The following is a 22,134-nucleotide window of genomic DNA, read 5'->3' on the forward strand; positions in this document are numbered from 1 at the left end:
GTACTCAGGAGAAGTTGGGGAATGTGTTTTGGGGTGTCATTTTACATATACCCATGCTGGGTGAGAGAAATATCTTGGTCAAATGCCAACTTTGTATAAAAAAATGGGAAAAGTTGTCTTTTGCCAAGATATTTCTCTCACCCAGCATGGGTATATGTAAAATGACACCCCAAAACACATTCCCCAACTTCTCCTGAATACGGCGATACCACATGTGTGACACTTTTTTGCAGCCTAGGTGGGCAAAGGGGCCCATATTCCAAAGAGCACCTTTAGGATTTCACAGGTCATTTACCTACTTACCACACATTAGGGCCCCTGGAAAATGCCAGGGCAGTATAACTACCCCACAAGTGACCCCATTTTGGAAAGAAGACACCCCAAGGTATTCCGTGAGGGGCATGGCGAGTTCCTAGAATTTTTTATTTTTTGTCACAAGTTAGTGGAAAATGATGATTTTTTTTTTTTTTTTTTTCATACAAAGTCTCATATTCCACTAACTTGTGACAAAAAATAAAAAGTTCCATGAACTCACTATGCCCATCAGCGAATACCTTGGGGTCTCTTCTTTCCAAAATGGGGTCACTTGTGGGGTAGTTATACTGCCCTGGCATTCTAGGGGCCCAAATGTGTGGTAAGGAGTTTGAAATCAAATTCTGTAAAAAATGACCTGTGAAATCCGAAAGGTGCTCTTTTGAATATGGGCCCCTTTGCCCACCTAGGCTGCAAAAAAGTGTCACACATCTGGTATCTCCGTAATCGGGAGAAGTTGGGGAATGTGTTTTGGGGTGTCATTTTACATATACCCATGCTGGGTGAGAGAAATATCTTGGCAAAAGACAACTTTTCCCATTTTTTTATACAAAGTTGGCATTTGACCAAGATATTTATCTCACCCAGCATGGGTATATGTAAAAAGACACCCCAAAACACATTCCTCAACTTCTCCTGAATACAGAGATACCAGATGTGTGACACTTTTTTGCAGCCTAGGTGGGCAAAGGGGCCCACATTCCAAAGAGCACCTTTCGGATTTCACAGGTCATTTACCTACTTACCACACATTTGGGCCCCTAGAATGCCAGGGCAGTATAACTACCCCACAAGTGACCCCATTTTGGAAAGAAGAGACCCCAAGGTATTCGCTGATGGGCATAGTGAGTTCATGGAAGTTTTTATTTTTTGTCACAAGTTTGTGGAATATGAGACTTTGTATGAAAAAAAAAAATAAAAAAAAAAATCATCATTTTCCACTAACTTGTGACAAAAAATAAAAAATTCTAGGAACTCGCCATGCCCCTCACGGAATACCTTGGGGTGTCTTCTTTCCAAAATGGGGTCACTTGTGGGGTAGTTATACTGCCCTGGTATTCTAGGGGCCCAAATGTGTGGTAAGGAGTTTGAAATCAAATTCAGGAAAAAATGAGGAGTGAAATCCGAAAGGTGCTCTTTGGAATATGGGCCCCTTTGCCCACCTAGGCTGCAAAAAAGTGTCACACATCTGGTATCCCCGTACTCAGGAGAAGTTGAGGAATGTGTTTTGGGGTGTCTTTTTACATATACCCATGCTGGGTGAGATAAATATCTTGGTCAAATGACAACTTTGTATAAAAAAATGGGAAAAGTTGTCTTTTGCCAAGATATTTCTCTCACCCAGCATGGGTATATATAAAATGACACCCCAAAACACATTCCCCACCTTCTCCTGAGTACGGAGATACCAGATGTGTGACACTTTTTTGCAGCCTAGGTGGGCAAAGGGGCCCATATTCCAAAGAGCACCTTTCGGATTTCACTGGTCATTTTTTACAGAATTTGATTTCAAACTCCTTACCACACATTTGGGCCCCTAGAATGCCAGGGCAGTATAACTTCCCCACAAGTGACCCCATTTTGGAAAGAAGAGACCCCAAGGTATTCGCTGATGGGCATAGTGAGTTCATAGAACTTTTTATTTTTTGTCACAAGTTAGTGGAATATGAGACTTTGTAAAAAAAAAAAAAAAAAAAAAAAAAAATCATCATTTTCCGCTAACTTGTGACAAAAAATAAAAAGTTCTATGAACTCACTATGCCCATCAGTGAATACCTTAGTGTGTGTACTTTCAGAAATGGGGTCATTTGTGGGGTGTTTGTACTGTCTGGGCATTATAGAACCTCAGGAAACATGACAGGTGCTCAGAAAGTCAGAGCTGCTTCAAAAAGCGGAAATTCACATTTTTGTACCATAGTTTGTAAACGCTATAACTTTTACCCAAACCATTTTTTTTTTACCCAAACATTTTTTTTTTATCAAAGACATGTAGAACTATAAATTTAGAGCAAAATTTCTATATGGATGTCGTTTTTTTTGCAAAATTTTACAACTGAAAGTGAAAAATGTCATTTTTTTGCAAAAAAATCGTTAAATTTCGATTAATAACAAAAAAAGTAAAAATGTCAGCAGCAATGAAATACCACCAAATGAAAGCTCTATTAGTGAGAAGAAAAGGAGGTAAAATTCATTTGGGTGGTAAGTTGCATGACCGAGCAATAAATGGTGAAAGTAGTGTAGGTCAGAAGTGTAAAAAGTGGCCTGGTCTTTCAGGGTGTTTAAGCACTGGGGGCTGAGGTGGTTAAGAGGAAATCATTTTTATGAAAAAAATTCTAATACACAAGCGGTGGCCCTCCGCCTCACTCATCAGAAAAAGTGGAAAAGGTGGTTCATTATATGGTGTTTTTACTGAACACTGTATTTCTCAATGTTTTTACAACAGATAATAAATACACTGCTAAATCTGCACTGATAAATTTTACACTTTTCTTCCAGAAGTTACCACTAGGAGGAGCTTCGTGCATAGGAATTTATGCTGTACCATTGATTGAAACAGACATTGTAAATAATCTCTTTGCACTGAGCTTTCCCTAATGGTGGCTGATGGAAAATTGAGTGAATCTATGTCAGAAACAGAAGAAGCAATTCAGCGATCTTAGGGATCCCACTGATCAAACTGACTCAGATAGTGTCAAATTGCGGTTAGGGTCAGTTCACAAGTATTGATACACATTTGGTTTAGATTCTGCACAAAAATCTGCTTTTAAGCTGATGATTCTACATAACATGCATGTGAATTGGGGTTTCTCATCACTGTTCATACCATGGAAAATTTCTGTGTGGATCTTTGAAAAAAAATCAGCCTTGGTGATAAGTATCATGCTACTTCTTTCTGCAGTTTCTGATTAGCCCCATTGAATGATGACAGATCTTGTAGTACATTTGTGTGAACACATCCTTATGTGCAGATCATACCTCTGGGACCCTCATCTTTACCTCATATACTGACTCCCATTTACCAATTTCAGGCCACTGCAGTCACCATACAGTATAATAGAGAGACGGTGATGCTATATGCCATAAATACGTAAGATAGGGTCCTAGGTTCAAATCTGAATCCAAGGACAACAACTGCATAGTTTGTATGATCCCGTGTTTGTGTGGGTTTCCTCCGGGTTCTCCAGTTTCCTCCCACACTCCAAAGACATACTGATAGGGAATTAGATTGTGAGCCCCATTGGGGACAACCCGATGCTAATGTCTGTAAAGCGCTATATAAATGCATAAAGTAAATAAATAAAAATAAATAGGAATATCCCGTTAAAATAAATAATTTCTTTGCACAGTTTTATAGATTCTAGCATTAAGTGCAATGAGCACTCCCTGCTAAAAGGTTAAACCTCCTATGGTTTGGTGTTTTTCTCTAAAATAGTCCATATTAATATATATGTCTTTCCACAAATGACTGCATTAATTGGTATTAGCTGACCATTTATGGTTTTGATATCTGAAAAATGAGCCTGAATGCACCCTGTTGTCTCTTGGTTATGTGTCTATGCTTTCCAGAAAGGAAAAAGGGCTCATGGATATGACATTTCAATGGTTTAGCACTTGGTAATGAGAAAGGAATGATTTCCGTGTCACTTGAAAAATACATACAATTGCAGCCATTTTGATAAAGTGATTTTAACACTATAGCCACTAGAGGGCACTCATATATAGAAAAACGAAACAAAACCTACCTTGCAATTTCCGACGGTGGAAACGTGGGGAACCCAGGAAGCTATTCTTGATAGAGTTGAGTCGTGTCTTCCAAGCCACCCCACCAACACCTGGACTTGAGGGAGGGGTGCCACTGGGCGTCCCAGTCGGGCTGTCCTTGGGCGTATGCACTGGGGTGCCCAGCGGGGTAGGGAGGGGACTACCTCGGGGAGAAGGGTGAGGGGTCACCTGCGGCAAAGGGATAGATTTGGTGGTGGATTTAGTACCAGGGAAAAAACGAGCGGGTAGTGAGGAAGGGAAGAAAGGAGGGGATAATGGGGAACGATGAGGTGAAGTTGAGGAGTCATGCGGTGGGGAGGAAGCAGTCATGGTAATTGGTAAGGGATTAGATTTAATGGTGTGGAGGGGCTTCTCTCCCAGGCTGGTCTTAGCAGGCAACGTTTGGGTCTTCGGGTCAGGCTGACGGTGAGCAGCTTTGGATTGCCAGATGGCACGGGGGTCCTCCCCATCAGTGGCTTCCAGCGGCGAGGGGGAGAAAGTGAATACGGGACTCTGGCAAGGGGGGACAGAAAAGTGCCCAGTGGGCATTGATGTTTGACAATGAGATGGAACAATGTGGCAGGACTAATGTGTATAATGTGTAACCGGTATAAACTTTCATCAAAGCCAGTTCTCAAATATATGGGAAAACGTTCAATTCAATAGGATTTTTGTACTTGTACATTTTTCATTTGTGTGGAAATACTCTCTATTAGTACACATTGAATTGTGATTAATTTGAATAAAGGACATTTGCCCTGTCTAAAGATGTCTACTGTTCACCAGATTTTTCCAGATATTGGGGTTCGTTCCAGAATATATTTTACCAATGTAGTATCGTATGACATGTATAAGGTAAGTCACATCTCTAACAAAGCTAAATTGAGTTAAACTTTTTATACACTAACCGCCAGCATGCTGGGGTTTACTGTTCAAATATTATCCTGTCGAACATCTGTTGTAGCATTAGGTATTAAATAAAGTTATAACACCGCGTGTGCTGTATGTATATTACTAACTCTTGTTTTCGCTCCTTCTTCACTGAGTCAACTAAAATATTAGTGCATTCCCTCATCATCTCCCACCTGGACTACTGCAACATTCTCCTCTGTGGCCTCTCATCTAGCACTTTCACTTCCCTCCAATCTATTCTCAACTCTTCTGCCTGCTTAATCCACCTCTGTCCTAGTTTCTCCTCTGCCTCCCCCTCTGTCAATCCTTTCACTGGATCCCCACTGCCCAGCGACTTCAGTTTAAAATAATAACAACTACATATAAGGCCATCTACAACCTGTCCCCTCCTTATATCTCTGACCTGCTTTCTCGATACATCCCCACACATAATCTCTGATGCTCACAGGACCTCCTTCTCTGTTCTCCTCTCATCTGTTTTTCACACAATTGACTACAAGATTTCTAAGGTGCCTCTCCCATATTCTGGAAATCTCTACCCCAACACATCAGACTCTTCCCCAACATCCAAAACTTCCACCTAACTATACTAATGATGGGGGTACTCTAATTATTAAACCATGCCAAATGTTTAAGATTATTTCAGCTGCTCACATCTTATTAATACTTGAAAAGTTAATAGGTGAAGAACATTCTGAAGGCTATATGAAGCACCCCAATGTGGCACTGCTGAGACTCCCAAATAATATAGTTTACAAACTAATGGTGGAGGAATACGTGTCACAGACACCGTGAGCACCACTAATCTCCAGAGCACCACTAATCTCCAAAGACAACAATACATGGACAAGAAAACTTTAGCAAGCCTTGGGGAAGGGTATGCCAGATCGATGTCCTATATATTAATATGAGGGATAGGAGTGGATGAGCTGAATCCAGAACAAAGGTTTTTCATTTATATATTGAGACTTTTTCTATATGATACGACCATATCTGAGAATAGCAATGATGAATGATGCAAAATACAGCTCTGCCCATAAGGTTTGGAGGAGGCTAGGCCTGAAGTGGTGCATGATGGCTAGTGATGGTGTATGTAATGTATGGCACCAGGAAATGATAATGTGATCTGCCAGCATGGTAATGCAATTGTATTCAGTCCAATTCTGCTGTCATCTCATCTGTAAACCGTGTATTTCCTTCTTAATACTTACCCTTGGACTGCTGAGAGGGCTGGAGGAGAGACCAGTGGATGCACCACTCACAGATCTGGACCTACATAAGAAAGATCTATTAGCTACTGCATGTGGAACAATGAAGCTGACCCCTATGTGCCCTGTTCTAAATTGTATGTTTTGTAAGGATTAGGTTTCAGCCAGATAGATATATAGGTCAAGTGGTATGATTTCAAACGGCTCATTCCTTCTGCATCTAGCAATTTCATGTGATCTCCCTCTTTTTAAGCCATACATCATTTTCCCTACAATATAATCAGGGATTGCCTCTTATATTCTCAAAAGTAATGTGATCATGTATTCTGAATGTAATGATGGTATCAGAAGTGTGAGCTCTGGTCTTCTTATTGCTGTTATTCTTCCATTCTAACGCCATTTACCGGTATATAGTATATTATTATCTTATATAATCTGAGCCCATGTCATATTAGGGACATGCTTGTCCTAAACAATTAACTTTAAACGTAGATATAATATTACAATAGATAATAAATGAAATGTCGGTATATATGATTTTTAGATGATTAATTTAGAGGAACATAAATAACTCGTGTCCATTTTATGACTACTTGTTTGTCATAATACAAATGATATACTAGTGAATGGGTTCTTAGTGTACAGCTGTATGCCTCAGATTTCATACAGAGGTACAAATCCAACAAGAAAAATGTGAAATGAGACAATGTGTACAATAGTATTCTGGGCATGGATGGCACCTATTATACATGGGACATGGAGGCTATGGGAAAATGTATAAATCCCCCTAAGCCTTTCTTTTTGTATAAAAATGCTGCGAAACCCCATTTTTGAGACTACTGTGACATTTTCAGTAGCAACTGCAGTTTTTACACTGCCCTCATCAGTTTCTGTAAAGGGGGCAAACCGAGGGCTGGGCGTAGGTGGGGCTATTGGCCAGAAACTGGAGTAAGTAATTACTGAAATGTACAGCATCTCTGATCTGCTGTAATTACATGCCTCCTCCAGCAGTGCAGGCTCTATCAAGACCGGTGTAGGCTGCTGCCATGTAGGCTCTGGGCACATGTGCATGAGGTCTTATCTAGCTTCTGACTAGGAAATTTAGAACTTCACATTAGAGTGCCCCTGTCTCATTGCATTAATTATTTCTGTTATAGCCCACAGCTGTATTCACAGTTAAGCTCATCGCATTTGGAGACAGTAGACAGAGTCCTCCCCTAACTACTTAGCTAAGCTCCTATAATACGGGGGAGCGGGGACTCACGATGGGTACAAAGTAAAGCAACATATGTAAAAACGTACTTTAAGATGTTGTCTAACAAAGACCAGATCTGTCCATATGCCAACTCTATAAAACCGACCAGAGAGTCCCTCTGGTGGACCCAGTGTATACAGGCATTAGATGGTTAAATTCCACTTGTATAAAGCTATCCCCTAGGGGATAACTATTAGACCGGCGGCGATCTCGCTGGGACCTGCACTAGTCACAAGAATGAAATGAATCGAGCAGCTGGTCGCACATGCACGCGGCCACTCCATTTATTTCTATGGGAGGTCCGGAGGTATCCAAGTACAGCGCTCAGCTATCTCCAGAACTCCTATAGAAATTAAATGAGCAGCCGCGTACATGCTCAACTGGACGGTTGGTTTACTTTATGAGTCTCTACGGGGTACTGAGCCCCTGCTTTTAGGATCACTGGAGTCCCAGGGGTGGGACCCCCACTGATCTAATAGTTATTACTTATCCTGCGGATAGGGGATAACTTTATATAGCTAGAATACTCCTTTACCCTTCACTTGGCAGTGGCAGCTTCCACATCAATAAATGTTGATTGTAGCGAGTTAGAGAAGATTGGCTTCTTTTTTTTTAAAAAAAGGAGACTGACTTTGGAAGACGATCCCTTTCACTATCCACCTCTTTGAGAAGACCTGATTTCTTGTTACAGATTTTTATTTCCGGAATATACGGTATTAAACATGTGTATATTATGCCGTAGCAATTCAGAGGGAAATATAACTCATGTCACGTGGGGATTTTATGCTGCCTGTGGTTCGGGCAGCATTAAACTGAGGACAGGTTCTCTTTGAATCAGAATTCTCCTCTGGTCTGTGGTAGACCAATTCATATTCTAAGCCCCAAGGATACTACATTGCAATGGGACCAGATGATGTTACATCACTATGGATGCATATCAGTCTATACACAGGGCTAATGGGGACCCAAGGAGAATGTGTGGCCACACATTCAGGTTTCTTGATGCAGTTTTGGAATCCAAAATCAGGAGTGGATCATAAAAGTAGAGAATGTATAAACAACAGATATGATATCTCTTCTTTTTTTATTTCACCCATGGTTTTGGCTTCCAAAACTGCATCAAGAAACCTGAAAGTGTGTCTGTACCCTAATTACAGTATATTATAGGGTTTTAATTTAAGGTTTTTTTACTGTTTGTTTAGGCTTGTTTCACACTCGCGGCAGGCGTTCCAGCAGGCTGCTCCTGGCAAAAAAACAGCCTGGCGGAGCTCTGTCAATCCGGCATTGGTGGACATTACCAAAGGGTTCACAGTTGTATCAATTATTAGATACTTGGTCATTTTAACTTTCTCATAATAACGAAGGCTAAGCTTATTTTGTGAACCACACTTATGATATAGGCCAGCTCATACCTTTGACTGTGTTGTGCCATCTCAATAGCCCGTCGTGCGGGAACAGGTGAACCACCATCTGTCACGCTCAAGACTTCCATAGACTTTCTCTCGGGGCGTCTCTTGCCATGTCGGTTCAGCATTGGGGAATCAACTCTTTTACGAGGTGGATCTATTGAAAAAGTCCAAATAAGATAATGAACATACATACGGCAGTGATTCAGGAAGGCTTCTACTGTACCATGTTTGATTTTTTTCACAGTAGTATTTCTCATAAATACATTTGAATGGGTGAATTACCGTAAATAGCCGCTGCACGTTCCTGATATCATCCCTTAATGTGAAATAAAAAGATGCCTAGCTTATAGATGTGCCGCTATAATGAGATGTGCCTGGTGACCAATCCTTTTAATAAAGGTAATATGCACACAATAAAGAATTCAAGGCAGGACTAGAAGGGGTTGCTCAGGGAATATACAATACTACAAGCAGCTGTTGAATTTATTAGTCTTGAGTCATGTTTCTAGTTGCATTTTACAACTATGGACAAGGATTCATTTTGAAAGTTGGAATTCCCTGTGAAGCAATTTTCTAAAATCATTCAAAGTAGTTTATTTAGATTCCAGAGCATACGGTAAGTAAGACATACAAAAGTATGTGGACATTCCTCCTAATTATTGAGCTCATGTGTTTCAGCTACACTTATTGCAAAGAGGCGCCTAAAATCAAGCCCACAGCCATGCAATCTCCTTAGACAAACATTGGTAGTTATATGGGTTGGACTGAAGAGCTCAGTGCTGTCATTGGATGCCTCATGTGCCGCAAGTCACTTTGTGAAATTTCTGATCTGCTGCAGTCAGCTGTAAGTGATGTTATGGTGAAGTGGAAGCTTCTAGCAGTAGCAAAAGCTCAGCTATAAAGTGGTAGACCACAGAGTGGGCTATGAGTTGTGAATTATGTGGCACGTAAAAATTGCCTATCCTATGATGCATCACTCAATAGAGGGTTTTAAACTACCCCTGCAAGTGACATCAGCACAAGTGTACACCGGGAGCCCTACTTCCTCTGGAGTAGAGAAAATGTGTTATCATGGAGTGGACTCAAAAAAAGACTATCTGGGTGTCTGATGGATTAATCTGTCTTTGCGGATGCCTGGAAAAGGCTATTTATCAAAAATATATATGGGTCATTTATTAAGTCCAGTGTTTTAGACGCTGGTCTTAATAACCCATCTAGTTGGCGGTGGATCTGCCGAAGTTATGAAGAGGTGCCGGCCTCTACATAACTTCGGCACATCTACCTTTGGTCTAAATCAGGCATCCTCAAACTGCGGCCCTCCGGCTGTTGCAAAACTACAACTCCCTGCATGCCCGAACAGCCTACAGGTATCAGCCTACAGCAGGGCATTGTGGGAGTTGTAGTTTTACAACAGCTGGAGGGCCGCAGTTTGAGGATGCCTGGTCTAAATGTAAGCCAGCTTCCTTGCTGTCCCTACATTTAGATCATTTTCGCCGGCTAAAACAGGCGCAAAAAATGATTAATGAGACGGGCCGCTAGGCCTGTCCCCTTCTCCGCCCACGCCACGCCTACTATTTTAAGATCTGGCGTGAGCAGGGAAAAGTTGTAGATTGCGCCGAAATATGCCTAATATGGGCGTATTTCTGGATAATGACCCCCATAATGTCTATTGTAAAATTTGGTGATGGAGGTATAAGGGTGTGTGACTGTTACTTAGGGCTTGAGCTAGACCCCTTATTTCCAGGAAAGGGTAATGTTAAGAATGCAGCACAAAAAGACATTTCAGACAATTGTTGCTTCTAAATTTGTTGCAGTGCTTTGGGGAAAGGCCTTTCCTGTTCCACTATAACTGTGCACAAAGCAAGGTCGGTATTTCTTTTCCATGGCCTCACAAAAAAAAGATCCCATCAACATCTTACGATTTTACCCATAATATCAAAGATTATACATATATTCAAAAACCATCTATTTCATATTTCACTATATATACAGAGGATAATACTTAGTGACAATTTGCTTATAATGGCCATGCTTCCATACCTATATCATTCCTGGGAGGGAGGTCTTCATCTTCACAACTTGGATATCTTTCCTTACGATCCAAGAGAAGGTAATAAATCATCTTCTCTTGGTTTTCACTTAAAGAAAAAAGTATGTACTGGTAAATAAAATGGTTATAAACAAGAATATTTCTAGGAATGCAATAACTATAAAATGATATACACAGAGAGAGAGGGAGAGAACATCTAAGCAGTCTTCCACTCAAATTACAGTTTGACGGAACAAGTCTTGTAGATAGCAAAATGAAGGATACCCTTCACACTCATTTAGAATATACAAATGAAGTACAGTACATTTCAGTGTACATTGTATGAAGTCATAGTTACTCTGTAGGTTGCCACTAGGGTTGAGCGAATCAAAGTATCCGAAGTGGAACTTCAGGGAAAATTCTAATCGCCGTGAAGCCGATTTTCCTCGTGCTTCGTGGCAACAAATCAATTTTCCCTGAAATGGCATAAAAAAAAAAAAAACATACTCACTGCATCTGTTTGAGCGAGAAGAGACCGCCAAGGTCATCTTGATTGAAAATCCCGCGAGAATTCTCATGCGTGGTGACCTATGATGTCATCATGCACTGCGTGAGATTTTGCGTCTGGTCTCCATTTTTGCATCAGATGCAGCGATCAGAGATGAACGTGGTATCTGAGGGGTTCAATGACGGGGGACTGCGCAAACGCTGTTCCCATTCATTATGCCTGCTACTTACAAAGAAATGCGCTTCATGATGAAGTAATTCGTCATGAAGCAAATTTCTTTGTGAAATTTAGTGAAGCAGCCGGATCGAAGCTTTCATAACTTTGCTCATCACTAGTTGTCACCATGAAAATTAAGCATCGCTTGTTACATTATAGATATCTAAGTGGCATTATATGATTAGTCAAGTTATATAGATCATTCAGAAATGTTTGTGCCAACCATACAAAGGACAACAACTGGTTCACTGGTTTTCCTTCTTCTCATCCCTATGGGGAGAGAAGGGGTATGTGCTGTACCTATGAGGAGAAGGAGCCTTGTGCAGGTTCACATCACAAAATGGGACGTTGATGAGACCAACCTTAGCTGTAGGCCTTCTCTTTATGGGCATAGCAATTTGCAGGGTTGCCTCATAGAACATAGTAAACATATTTCTAATTTATCATAGAGTGCCATGAATACTTACTCTTCATTCTGTAGTTCTTGTTTCAGTTTGGTTTTATCCCTGAAGCAACCCAAGGAATGCATACTATCCAGGACATCGGGGTCAAACTCACTTACTGAGTGAATTCTTCTGATGGACACCTTTCGGGGAGTGGGCTGCTCAGGTTCTGGTTCATTTTTGCCACCCCTGCAAAAAGAGTCAATAAATATGTCAATAAATATAGTAATTACATTTAGCTTACAGAAGTACCTACAACATTTGCATGACCACAATAGAAACAGTAAGGGGACATAATTACCTCTCAATGTCACTGACACACAACTTATTGTATAAATGGTCCCTTTCAGCATCAGACTGGCCTACAAGCGCTGACGCTCTGACGCAATAATAAACTTTAATACAATAGTCAATAAGGTCTCACTGATGATGTATTCTACATAAACAATCTAATTTTGACAGGCACATTTTGTATAGACAGAGGGTGGGCCCTCAGAATAACTTCTCTGGTGGGCCCAAGAAACCCCAAACTGACTATAGGTTCTATAATGGTGGCCATTGGTGGATGTTACCTAGTATTGATTGGCAAGTTCAGTATCATGAAGGAAACAAACTTTAAACTCTGGAATCTAGAGGCTATATAAACTCAGGGGGAGAAGTCACTCTCATAGAAGTCATGAAGGCTTTTCCTTTCTGGCTTGATTGTCTTTCTGCCGGCCAATACATAATCACAAGACCAGTAAAGTGTGGTGTTCTGACAGGTGGTTTCTGATGATGTACAAAGTCTTATCTTATTTACTCAACACTATTTTCTTATCAATGAAGTTACTTTTTTATTTGCTCACTTACGTTTGGTTATGATAGTGAATTTGGGATTTGCATTATTTTTATTGCAAGATTAGTGGCTGCAGATGTGAACAAAGACATAGCTAATAATAGGATCACTATTTACAGTTGAACATTCTATTATTTTTAGTACAATGCATTTAGGCTTTATCTATAGATGTGGTAGGTAGGAGATCATCTGCCCCTCCGGTGCACAAGGCTATGACTTATTAGGATGGAATATTCAGTGTGCCCGCTGTTGCCCCACATCCCCCCTCCCCCAACCATATAAAACACGTAGAGACTCTTTCTTTGGTGTAAAGCCCTGGTAGCCAAGTTTATTAACAAAATAAACCATTTTAAAATATATTAAAATGTAACAACTTGATGTTGATTCCCAAGCAAAAGGTCACTGGTTCGAATCCAGAAGCAGCCGTGAAGATTTCCCAAGAAAAGAGAAACAGCATTATCCAGCTCATCGATAGCGGTATCTCAGCCAAGAAAGTTGCCAAACTGTATCATGTGAGTGCCATGACAGTTGGAAGAATACCAAATGAAGTACGTCCATCCATTCCAAAGCCAAAAGGTGGACAGCCAGGCAAAATATCGGAGTCAACAAGTCGGTTCATCACAAGGTCTATCAATTCTGGTGCAACAAACACAGCAGTGGAGGTGGCTCATATGATTCGTAATAGTGAGATCACAGATGCAAGCACTATGCGACGTGCTGTACACAAGTCCGTCAGTGTATCTTAAAGTGCCATAACATTCAAATGCAACATTGCAAAACCTTCTAAACATTATAACCCATGATAGTGGGAAGGATCCTACAAGACAATCCAACCAAGATTGTCTTATATTCCAAAACTTATCCTTGGCCATACTCAGCGGCCCAAAGGCACAAAATCATCAAATATATGCCTCTGCAGGCCTTTTAGCCCAAACAGGAGCCCCAGCTTTCAACTTATAAAACTTCATAAGATGCACGATCCAAAGTGTCATGCACCTATTCCAAATTGTTCTCCCTCCCAGGATCCTGTACCCGCTGCAACAAAGAACGCCACCTGGCAAAACATTAACAAGAGTAGGTGGGCGTTACCGTCTAACACTGGTCCCATGGCAAGTGAGGAACCACTCCCCTAACCCCCAGTTAAATACTGTCCGCCAAACCATACCAGCTCCACCCCCTTTTCCAACTTTACACTATACGCACCTCCCAGTTCAAACCATTTAACCCCTTCCTGCCTACCAACTTCCCCCTAAGTCAAGCCGCATTTGTCTATGGCTGCACCCCATCAATGCATTTTACAAATGGAATCTAATGGTTGGCAAATCATGCCTCATGAAGGCTAGCTGGCTGCTTCCATCTGCATTAACAGCTGATCACGGGAGTCTGAATGGACCTTCGCAGTCGGCTTATCACCAGGGAAACCTTTTCTATATATAAGGGTCTCTTTTTAAAGACATCAGTAACTTTGTGTTCACATACAATGAATTATCCAGAACAACAGCATATTAGTCATGATGATTACACAAGGTACATATTGTATGTGAAAGTGCATTGTGGTATTACAGGTTTGAAGATTCACTGGTCAATAGAATACACCAGAAGACTTCCTCTGCCTATTAATTTCAAAAGTGGCAACCAATAAGGCTGCAGCAATATGTCACAATATGGCTGCAATAAATCATATTTGCAAGAATATACAGGTGAAACTCGAAAATTTTTAATATCGTGAAAAAGTAAATTTATTTCAGTAATGCAAATTAAAAGGAATTGCATTAATGCAGCTTAAAATTAGAATTTTGTGAAAAGGTTCAATATTCTAGGCTCAAAGTGTCACACTCTGTTCAGCTAATTAATCCATACGCAAAGGGTACCTCAAAATTGTGACTTTGGGGTTTCATAAGCTGTAAGCCATAATCATCCAAATTATAACAAATAAAGGCTTGAAATATCTCGCTTTGCATGCAATGAGTCTATCTCATATGTTAGTTTCACCTTTTAAGTTGCATTACTGAAATAAATTAACTTTGCACGATATTCAAATTTTTCAAGTTTCATCTGTATGTTAAATCATTTTAAAAATGGTGCAATCATATCGGAGGATTCTGGTGATAGAAGCTCTTAATAACATAGCAACTTGGAAATTCTTGAATATTTGAGAATCTATATATACGGTATATATAAAAAAGGTTGTATATATGTATGTATGTGTGTATGTTCCACTATCACTCAAAAATGCAACCATCGATTTCAAGGAAACTTGGTTTACACATCCCTTGCTACCTGGAAAGAAATCTTGATGGGTCACAGCTCTCTAGGATGTACCATTCCTGAGATATTCCCCAAAAATGACCTGCATTAGCCAATACAAGCCCCCAACTGCCATACACACGGTCACATGTCCCTTATCAGCCAATAGAACGTCGCAGGCGTCTCCACATACACACAGTTTTACTCCAGGTTTCCATAACAACCCAGCCATTTTTCTTTACTGCTGTAGGTCAGCTTTAGCCTAGGGCTACACGACGACAATAAGTCGCACGACACATAGGGCACAACTACGCTGCTACATGCATCCATCTTGGAAGGATTTTTTGCGACTGTCGCAGGCGCAGCATGTCGCATAGTGCCACACCATAGCCTATCATTATAAAAATTGTTGCGCGACATTGGTACGACAAAATCACGTGGAGGTCACTGTTAAAGGGGCAGGGCGCTGTGGAGGTCACTGTTAAGGGGGCAGGGGCCACTATTAAAGGGGCAGCTGCTGTGGAGGTCACAGTTAAAGGGGCAGGCTCTGTGAAGGTCACTGTTAAAGGGGCGTTCACTGTGGATGTTACTGTTAAGGGGGCAGGCCGCTGAGGAGGTCACTGTTAAAGGGGTGGGCACTGTGGAGGTCACTGTTAAGAGGGCAGGGGCCACTATTAAAGGGGCAGCTGCTGTAGAGGTCACTGTTAAGTCAGCAGGGTACTGTGGAGGTCACTGTTAAGGGAACAGGGTACTGTGGCAATCACTGTTGAAGGGACGATGCCGTGAAGGTCTCTGTTAAGAGGGCAGGAAACAGTGGAGGTAACAGATAAGGGGACAGTCCCCTATGGAGGTCAGTGTTAAGGGGCGGGGTTCTGTATAGGTCACTGTTAAGGGGCGGGCCCTGAGGAGGTCAATGTCAAGGGAGTGGAGTTCTGTGAAACTCACTGTTAAAGGGGCGGGCTGCTGTGAAGGTCAAAGTTAAGGGGATGGGCTGCTTGGAGGTCCCATTTTAAGGAGGCAGGGCACTGTGGGGGGCGGGGGGGTGTTCAGAGTTAAGGGGTGAAGGGCTGTGGAGTTCACTGTTAAAGGGGCAGCGTACTGTAGAGGTCACTGTTATGGGGGATTCTAATTTCAATGTTCAGCTCACTGAGATGGAAGCACATAGTCAGTTCTGTCCTTCATCTGCCACCAGCTGCAGTAGGAAGGACATGCCCCAGTGCACGCCCCCTAAGCTGCCAGTTTGAAATAAATCTAGCAGCGCAATTGGAGCAATGCATGTGGAGATCTCAGAATCCATGTTTGGCTTTAGCTTTGATAGAAAGATTGCTGTGACAGGTGATGGTAGTGGGAGACTCCATTATTAGGGGAACAGATAGGGAAATCTGTCACAAAGACCGTGATCGCCGAACAGTGTGCTGTCTTCCTGGCGCTAGAGTTCGACACATCGCGGATCGGGTTGACAGATTACTGTGAGGGGCTGGAGAAGATCCAGCGGTCATGGTCCATATCGGAACCAATGAAAAAGTTAGAGGTAGGTGGAGAGTCCTTAAAAATGATTTCAGGGATTTAGGTCAAAAGCTTAGGGCAAGGACCTCAAAGGTAGTATTTTCCAAAATACTGACTGTACCACGAGCCACACAAGAAAGGCAGCGGGAGATTAGGGAGATTAACAAGTGGCTCAAGAACTGGTGTAGGAAGGAGGGGTTTGGGTTCCTGGAGAACTGGGCCGACTTTGCTATCGGCTACAGGCTCTATCGTAGGGACGGGCTGCACCTAAATGGGGAAGAGGCAGCTGTGCTGGGGAGAAAAATGGCTAGAGGATTGGAGGAGTGTTTAAACTAGGGACTGGGGGGGAGGGTAATTACATTATAGGAGGGGAAGATAGTGCAGATAGAGACCGGGGGCAAGGTAGTGGGACTGGGGGAGGAATGGAAGGAGGGACTAGGACAGTTCAGAAGGAAAGGTGTAGGGTAAAAAATATACATAAACCTCTCAAATGTATGTACACTAATGCCAGAAGCCTGACTAATAAAACTAGGAGCTGGAATTAGTGATGTGTGAGGAGGACTATGACATAGTGGGAATAACTGAGACATGGCTGGATGATAGCTATGACTGGGCAGTTAATGTACAAGGTTACAGTCTGTTTAGAAAGGATCGTCAAAACCGGAGAGGGGGAGGGGTTTGCCTTTATGTAAAGTCTTGTCTAAAGCCCACACTCCAGGAAGATATAAGTGAGGGACATGAACATGTGGAGTCACTGTGGGTAGAGATACATGGAGCTAAAAACAACAATAAATTACTAATAGGAGTTTACTATAAACCACCTAATATACCAGAGTCCACAGAAAATCTACTACTAAACGAGATAGATGAGGCGGCAACTGGGGACTTCAACTACCCAGATATAGACTGGGAAACTGAAACTTGTATATCTCATAAGGGAAACAGGTTCTTGGCAATAACCAAAGACAATTACCTCTCCCAACTGGTTCAGGACCCGACTAGAGGGACGGCCATACTGGACTTAGTATTAACCAATAGGCCTGACAGAACAACAGACGTGCAGGTTGGGGGACACCTGGGAAATAGTGACCATAAAGTAATAACCATCCAATTATCATTCAAAAGAGCGTTTCTACAGGGAGGAACAAAAATACCAAACTTCAAAAAAGCTAAATTTAGCCAACTAAGAGAGGCCATAGGCCTAACTAACTGGGACAAAGTCCTCAAAAATAAAAATACAGCCACAAAATGGGATATCTTTAAAAACATCCTAAAATCTCATTGTGAGAGGTACATACCGTATGGGAATAAAAGGTTAAGGAACAAAAAGAAAACAAGGTGGATAAATAGAACTGTAAAGAAAACAATAAATGACAAAAAGAAAGCATATAAATCACTAAAACAGGAGTGTAGCACGGAAACACTGAAAAACTATAAGGAAAAAAATAGAACATGTAAAAAACTAATAAAAGCGGCCAAACTAGAGACCGAGAGATTAATTGCCAAAGAGAGTAAAACTAACTCTAAAATGTTCTTCAATTATATAAATGTTAAAAAGTATAAATCTGAAGGTGTCGGCCCTTTAAAGAGTAATGAGGGGGGAGTCGCAGAGAGCGACGAGGAGAAAGCAAAGCTGTTAAATATTTTTTTCTCCAATGTATTCACTGAGGAAAATAAACTGTCAGATGACATGCAGAATGTAAAAATAAATTCCCCATTAAAAGTGTCCTGTCTGACCCAGGAAGAAGTACATCAGCGACTTAAAAAGATTAAAATAGACAAATCGCCAGGACCAGATGGCATACACCCCTGTATCCTAAGGGAATTAAGTAATGTCATAGCCAGACCCTTATTTCTGATATTTGCAGACTCTATACTGACAGGGAATGTCCCACAGGATTGGCGCATAGCAAATGTGGTGCCAATATTAAAAAAGGGTCCAAAAACAGAGCCTGGAAACTATAGGCCGGTAAGTTTAACATCTGTTGTGAGTAAACTGTTTGAAGGTTTTCTGAGAGATGCTATGTTAGAGCATCTCAGCGGAAATAAGCAAATAACGCCATATCAGCATGGCTTCATGAGGGATCGGTCATGCCATACTAATTTAATCAGTTTCTATGAGGAGGTAAGTTCTAGACTTGACAGCGGCGAATCAATGGATGTCGTATATCTGGACTTCTCCAAAGCATTTGACACTGTACCACATAAAAGGTTAGTATATAAAATGAGAATGCTCGGACTGGGAGAAAACGTCTGTATGTGGGTAAGTAACTGGCTGAGGGATAGAAAACAGAGGGTGGTTATTAGTGGTACACACTCAGATTGGGTCACTGTCACTAGTGGAGTACCTCAGGGGTCAGTATTGGGCCCTATTCTCTTCAATATATTTATTAATGCTGAATGTAAAAATAAATTCCCCATTAAAAGTGTTCTGTCTGACCCAGGAAGAAGTACATCAGCGACTTAAAAAGATTAAAATAGACAAATCGCCAGGACCGGATGGCATACACCCCCGTATCCTAAGGGAATTAAGTAATGTTATAGCCAGATCCTTATTTCTGATATTTGCGGACTCTATACTGACAGGGAATGTCCCACAGGATTGGCGCATGGCAAATGTGGTAGCAATATTCAAAAAGGGTCCAAAAACAGAGCCTGGAAACTATAGGCCGGTAAGTTTAACATCTGTTGTGGGTAAACTGTTTGAAGGTTTTCTGAGAGATGCTATCTTAGAGCATCTCAACGGAAATAAGCAAATAACGCCATATCAGCATGGCTTCGTGAGGGATCGGTCATGCCAAACTAATTTAATCAGTTTCTATGAGGAGGTAAGTTATAGATTTGACAGCGGCGAATCAATGGATGTCGTATATCTGGACTTCTCCAAAGCATTTGACACTGTACCACATAAAAAGTTAGTAAATAAAATGAGAATGCTCGGACAGGGAGAAAACGTCTGTATGTGGGTAAGTAACTGGCTCAATGATAGAAAACAGAGGGTGGTTATTAGTGGTACACACTCAGATTGGGTCACTGTCACTAGTGGGGTACCTCAGGGGTCAGTATTGGGCCCTATTCTCTTCAATATATTTATTAATGATCTTGTAGAAGGCTTGCATAGTAAAGTATCAATTTTCGCAGATGACCCTAAACCTTTGTAAAGTAATTTACACTGAAGAGGACAGTATATGGCTGCAGATGGATCTGGATAGATTGGAGGCTTGGGCAGATAAGTGGCAGATGAGGTTTAACACTGACAAATGTAAAGTTATGCACATGGGAAGGAATAATGCAAGTCACCCGTACATACTAAATGGTAAAACACTCGGTAACACTGACATGGAAAAGGATCTAGGAATTTTAATAAACAGCAAACTAAGCTGCAAAAACCAGTGTCAGGCAGCTGCTGCCAAGGCCAATAAGATAATGGGTTGCATCAGAAGGGGCATAGATGCCCGTGATGAGAACATAGTCCTACCACTTTACAAATCGCTAGTCAGACCACACATGGAGTACTGTGTACAGTTCTGGGCTCCTGTAAACAAGGCAGACATAGCAGAGCTGGAGAAGGTCCAGAGGAGGGCAACTAAAGTAATAACTGGAATGGGGCAACTACAGTACCCTGAAAGATTATCAAAATTAGGGTTATTCACTTTAGAAAAAAGACAACTGATGGGAGATCTAATTAATATGTATAAATATTTCAGGGATCAGTACAGAGATCTATCCCATCATCTATTTATCCCCAGGACTGTGACTGTGACGAAGGTTTGTACACATAGTAAAGGATTCTTTACGGTAAGAGCAGTGAGACTATGGAACTCTCTGCCTGAGGAGGTGGTGATGGTGAGTACAATAAAGGAATTCAAGAGGGGCCTGGATGTATTTCTGGAGCATAATAATATTACAGGCTATAGCTACTAGAGAGGGGTCGTTGATCCAGGGAGATATTCTGATTGCCTGATTGGAGTCGGGAAGGAATTTTTTATTCCCCTAAAGTGGGGAAAATTGGCTTCTACCTCACAGTTTTTTTTTATCCATCTTGCATCTTTTCCTAGTCTTCATATACCATTCTCCAGTTGCAGAAACTTGTCCTATATTAACGCATGGATCTCTTTCTAGTTTGTTATTTACAACAGGTAATGCAACTGGAAAATTACTATGAAAGATATCAGAAAGTAATACGTAGTTATATACACTGTACATTTGTATATAGCACCAGCAGTATCTGATCACCACTATGTTTAAAATTCCTGCTCTGTAGAATGCACATTTTACATTTTTGATGCCGGAGGCAGTGCATAAAAATGACTTCTCCTGTGTCACAAATTGCTGACACAGGAATCCAGCAATACAGTTGTCCTCAGTGCTCTTGAGTCTAATATTCAGACTATAAGCTGACAGTTTTTTGAACTTTTATTGGTTTTGTGCATGGAATTTGCGCTCTTTTTTCAGGTACATACATGACCACACATGCCTATCATTTCATTTATTTGCAGTATATAGACAAAACTGTAGCAGCAGGACAGTGAGGAATCCAATATAATGAACTGGCAAATGTTATTAAAAATTCTTCTCTCTCTTACTGCAAACCATGAAGCCCCCACCACCATACTTCACAGTTGGGATGAGGTTTTGATGTTGGTGTGCTGTGCCTCTTTCTCCACACATAGTGTTGTGTGTTTCTTCCAAACAACTCAACTTTGGTTTCATCTGTCCACAGAATATTTTGCCAGTACTGCTGTGGAACATCCAGGTGCTCTTGTGAAAACTGTAAACGTGCAGCAATGTTTTTTTTGGACAGCAGTGGCTTCCTCTGTGGTATCCTCTCATGAAATCCATTCTTGTTTAGTGTTTTACGTATCATAGATTCGCTAACAGGGATGTGAGCATATGCCAGAGACTTTTGTAAGTCTTTAGCTGACACTCTAGGATTCTTCTTCACCTCATTGAGCAGTCTGCGCTGTGCTCTTGCAGTCATCTTTACAGGACGGACACTCCTAGGGAGAGTAGCAGCAGTTCTGAACTTTCTCAATTTATAGACAATTTGTCTTACCGTGGACTGATTAACAGCAAGGCTTTTGGAGATACTTTTATAACCCTTTCCAGCTTTATGCAAGTCAACAATTCTTAATCGTAGGTCTTCTGAGAGCTCTTTTGTGCGAGGCATCATTCACATCAGGCAATGCTTCTTGTGAAAAGCAAACCCAGAACTGGTGTGTGTTTTTTATAGGGCAGGGCAGCTGTAACCAACACCTCCAATCTCATCTCATTGAATGGACTCCAGTTGGCTGACACCTCACTCCAATTAGCTCTTGGAGATGTCATTAGTCTAGGAGTTCATATACTTTTTCCACCTGCACTGTGAATGTTTACATGGTGTGTTCAATAAAAACATGGTAACATTTAATTCTTTGTGTGTTATTAGTTTAAGCAGACTGTGATTGTCTATTGTTGTGACTTAGAAATCCATATCATTCCAAAGGGTTCAC

At 41.3% G+C, this 22,134-nt stretch overlaps 1 protein-coding gene across 1 annotated transcript in view; it reads right to left on the reverse strand.

Moving 5' to 3' along the window:
* Positions 1 to 22,134, reverse strand: part of BRSK1 (BR serine/threonine kinase 1) — a 394,396-nt gene that overhangs the window by 23,494 nt on the left and 348,768 nt on the right. Inside the window, exons 10-14 of the mRNA XM_040432325.1 lie at positions 12,079 to 12,243; positions 10,899 to 10,996; positions 8,862 to 9,012; positions 6,198 to 6,258; positions 4,056 to 4,587 (exon numbers count right to left, since the gene is read on the reverse strand). Coding sequence (XP_040288259.1) covers positions 4,056 to 4,587; positions 6,198 to 6,258; positions 8,862 to 9,012; positions 10,899 to 10,996; positions 12,079 to 12,243 — 1,007 coding nt within the window. The remainder of the gene's footprint in view (positions 1 to 4,055; positions 4,588 to 6,197; positions 6,259 to 8,861; positions 9,013 to 10,898; positions 10,997 to 12,078; positions 12,244 to 22,134) is intronic.

This window comes from Bufo bufo, chromosome 1 (genome assembly GCF_905171765.1).
Source record: "Bufo bufo chromosome 1, aBufBuf1.1, whole genome shotgun sequence".
NCBI classification, from domain to species: domain Eukaryota; kingdom Metazoa; phylum Chordata; class Amphibia; order Anura; family Bufonidae; genus Bufo; species Bufo bufo.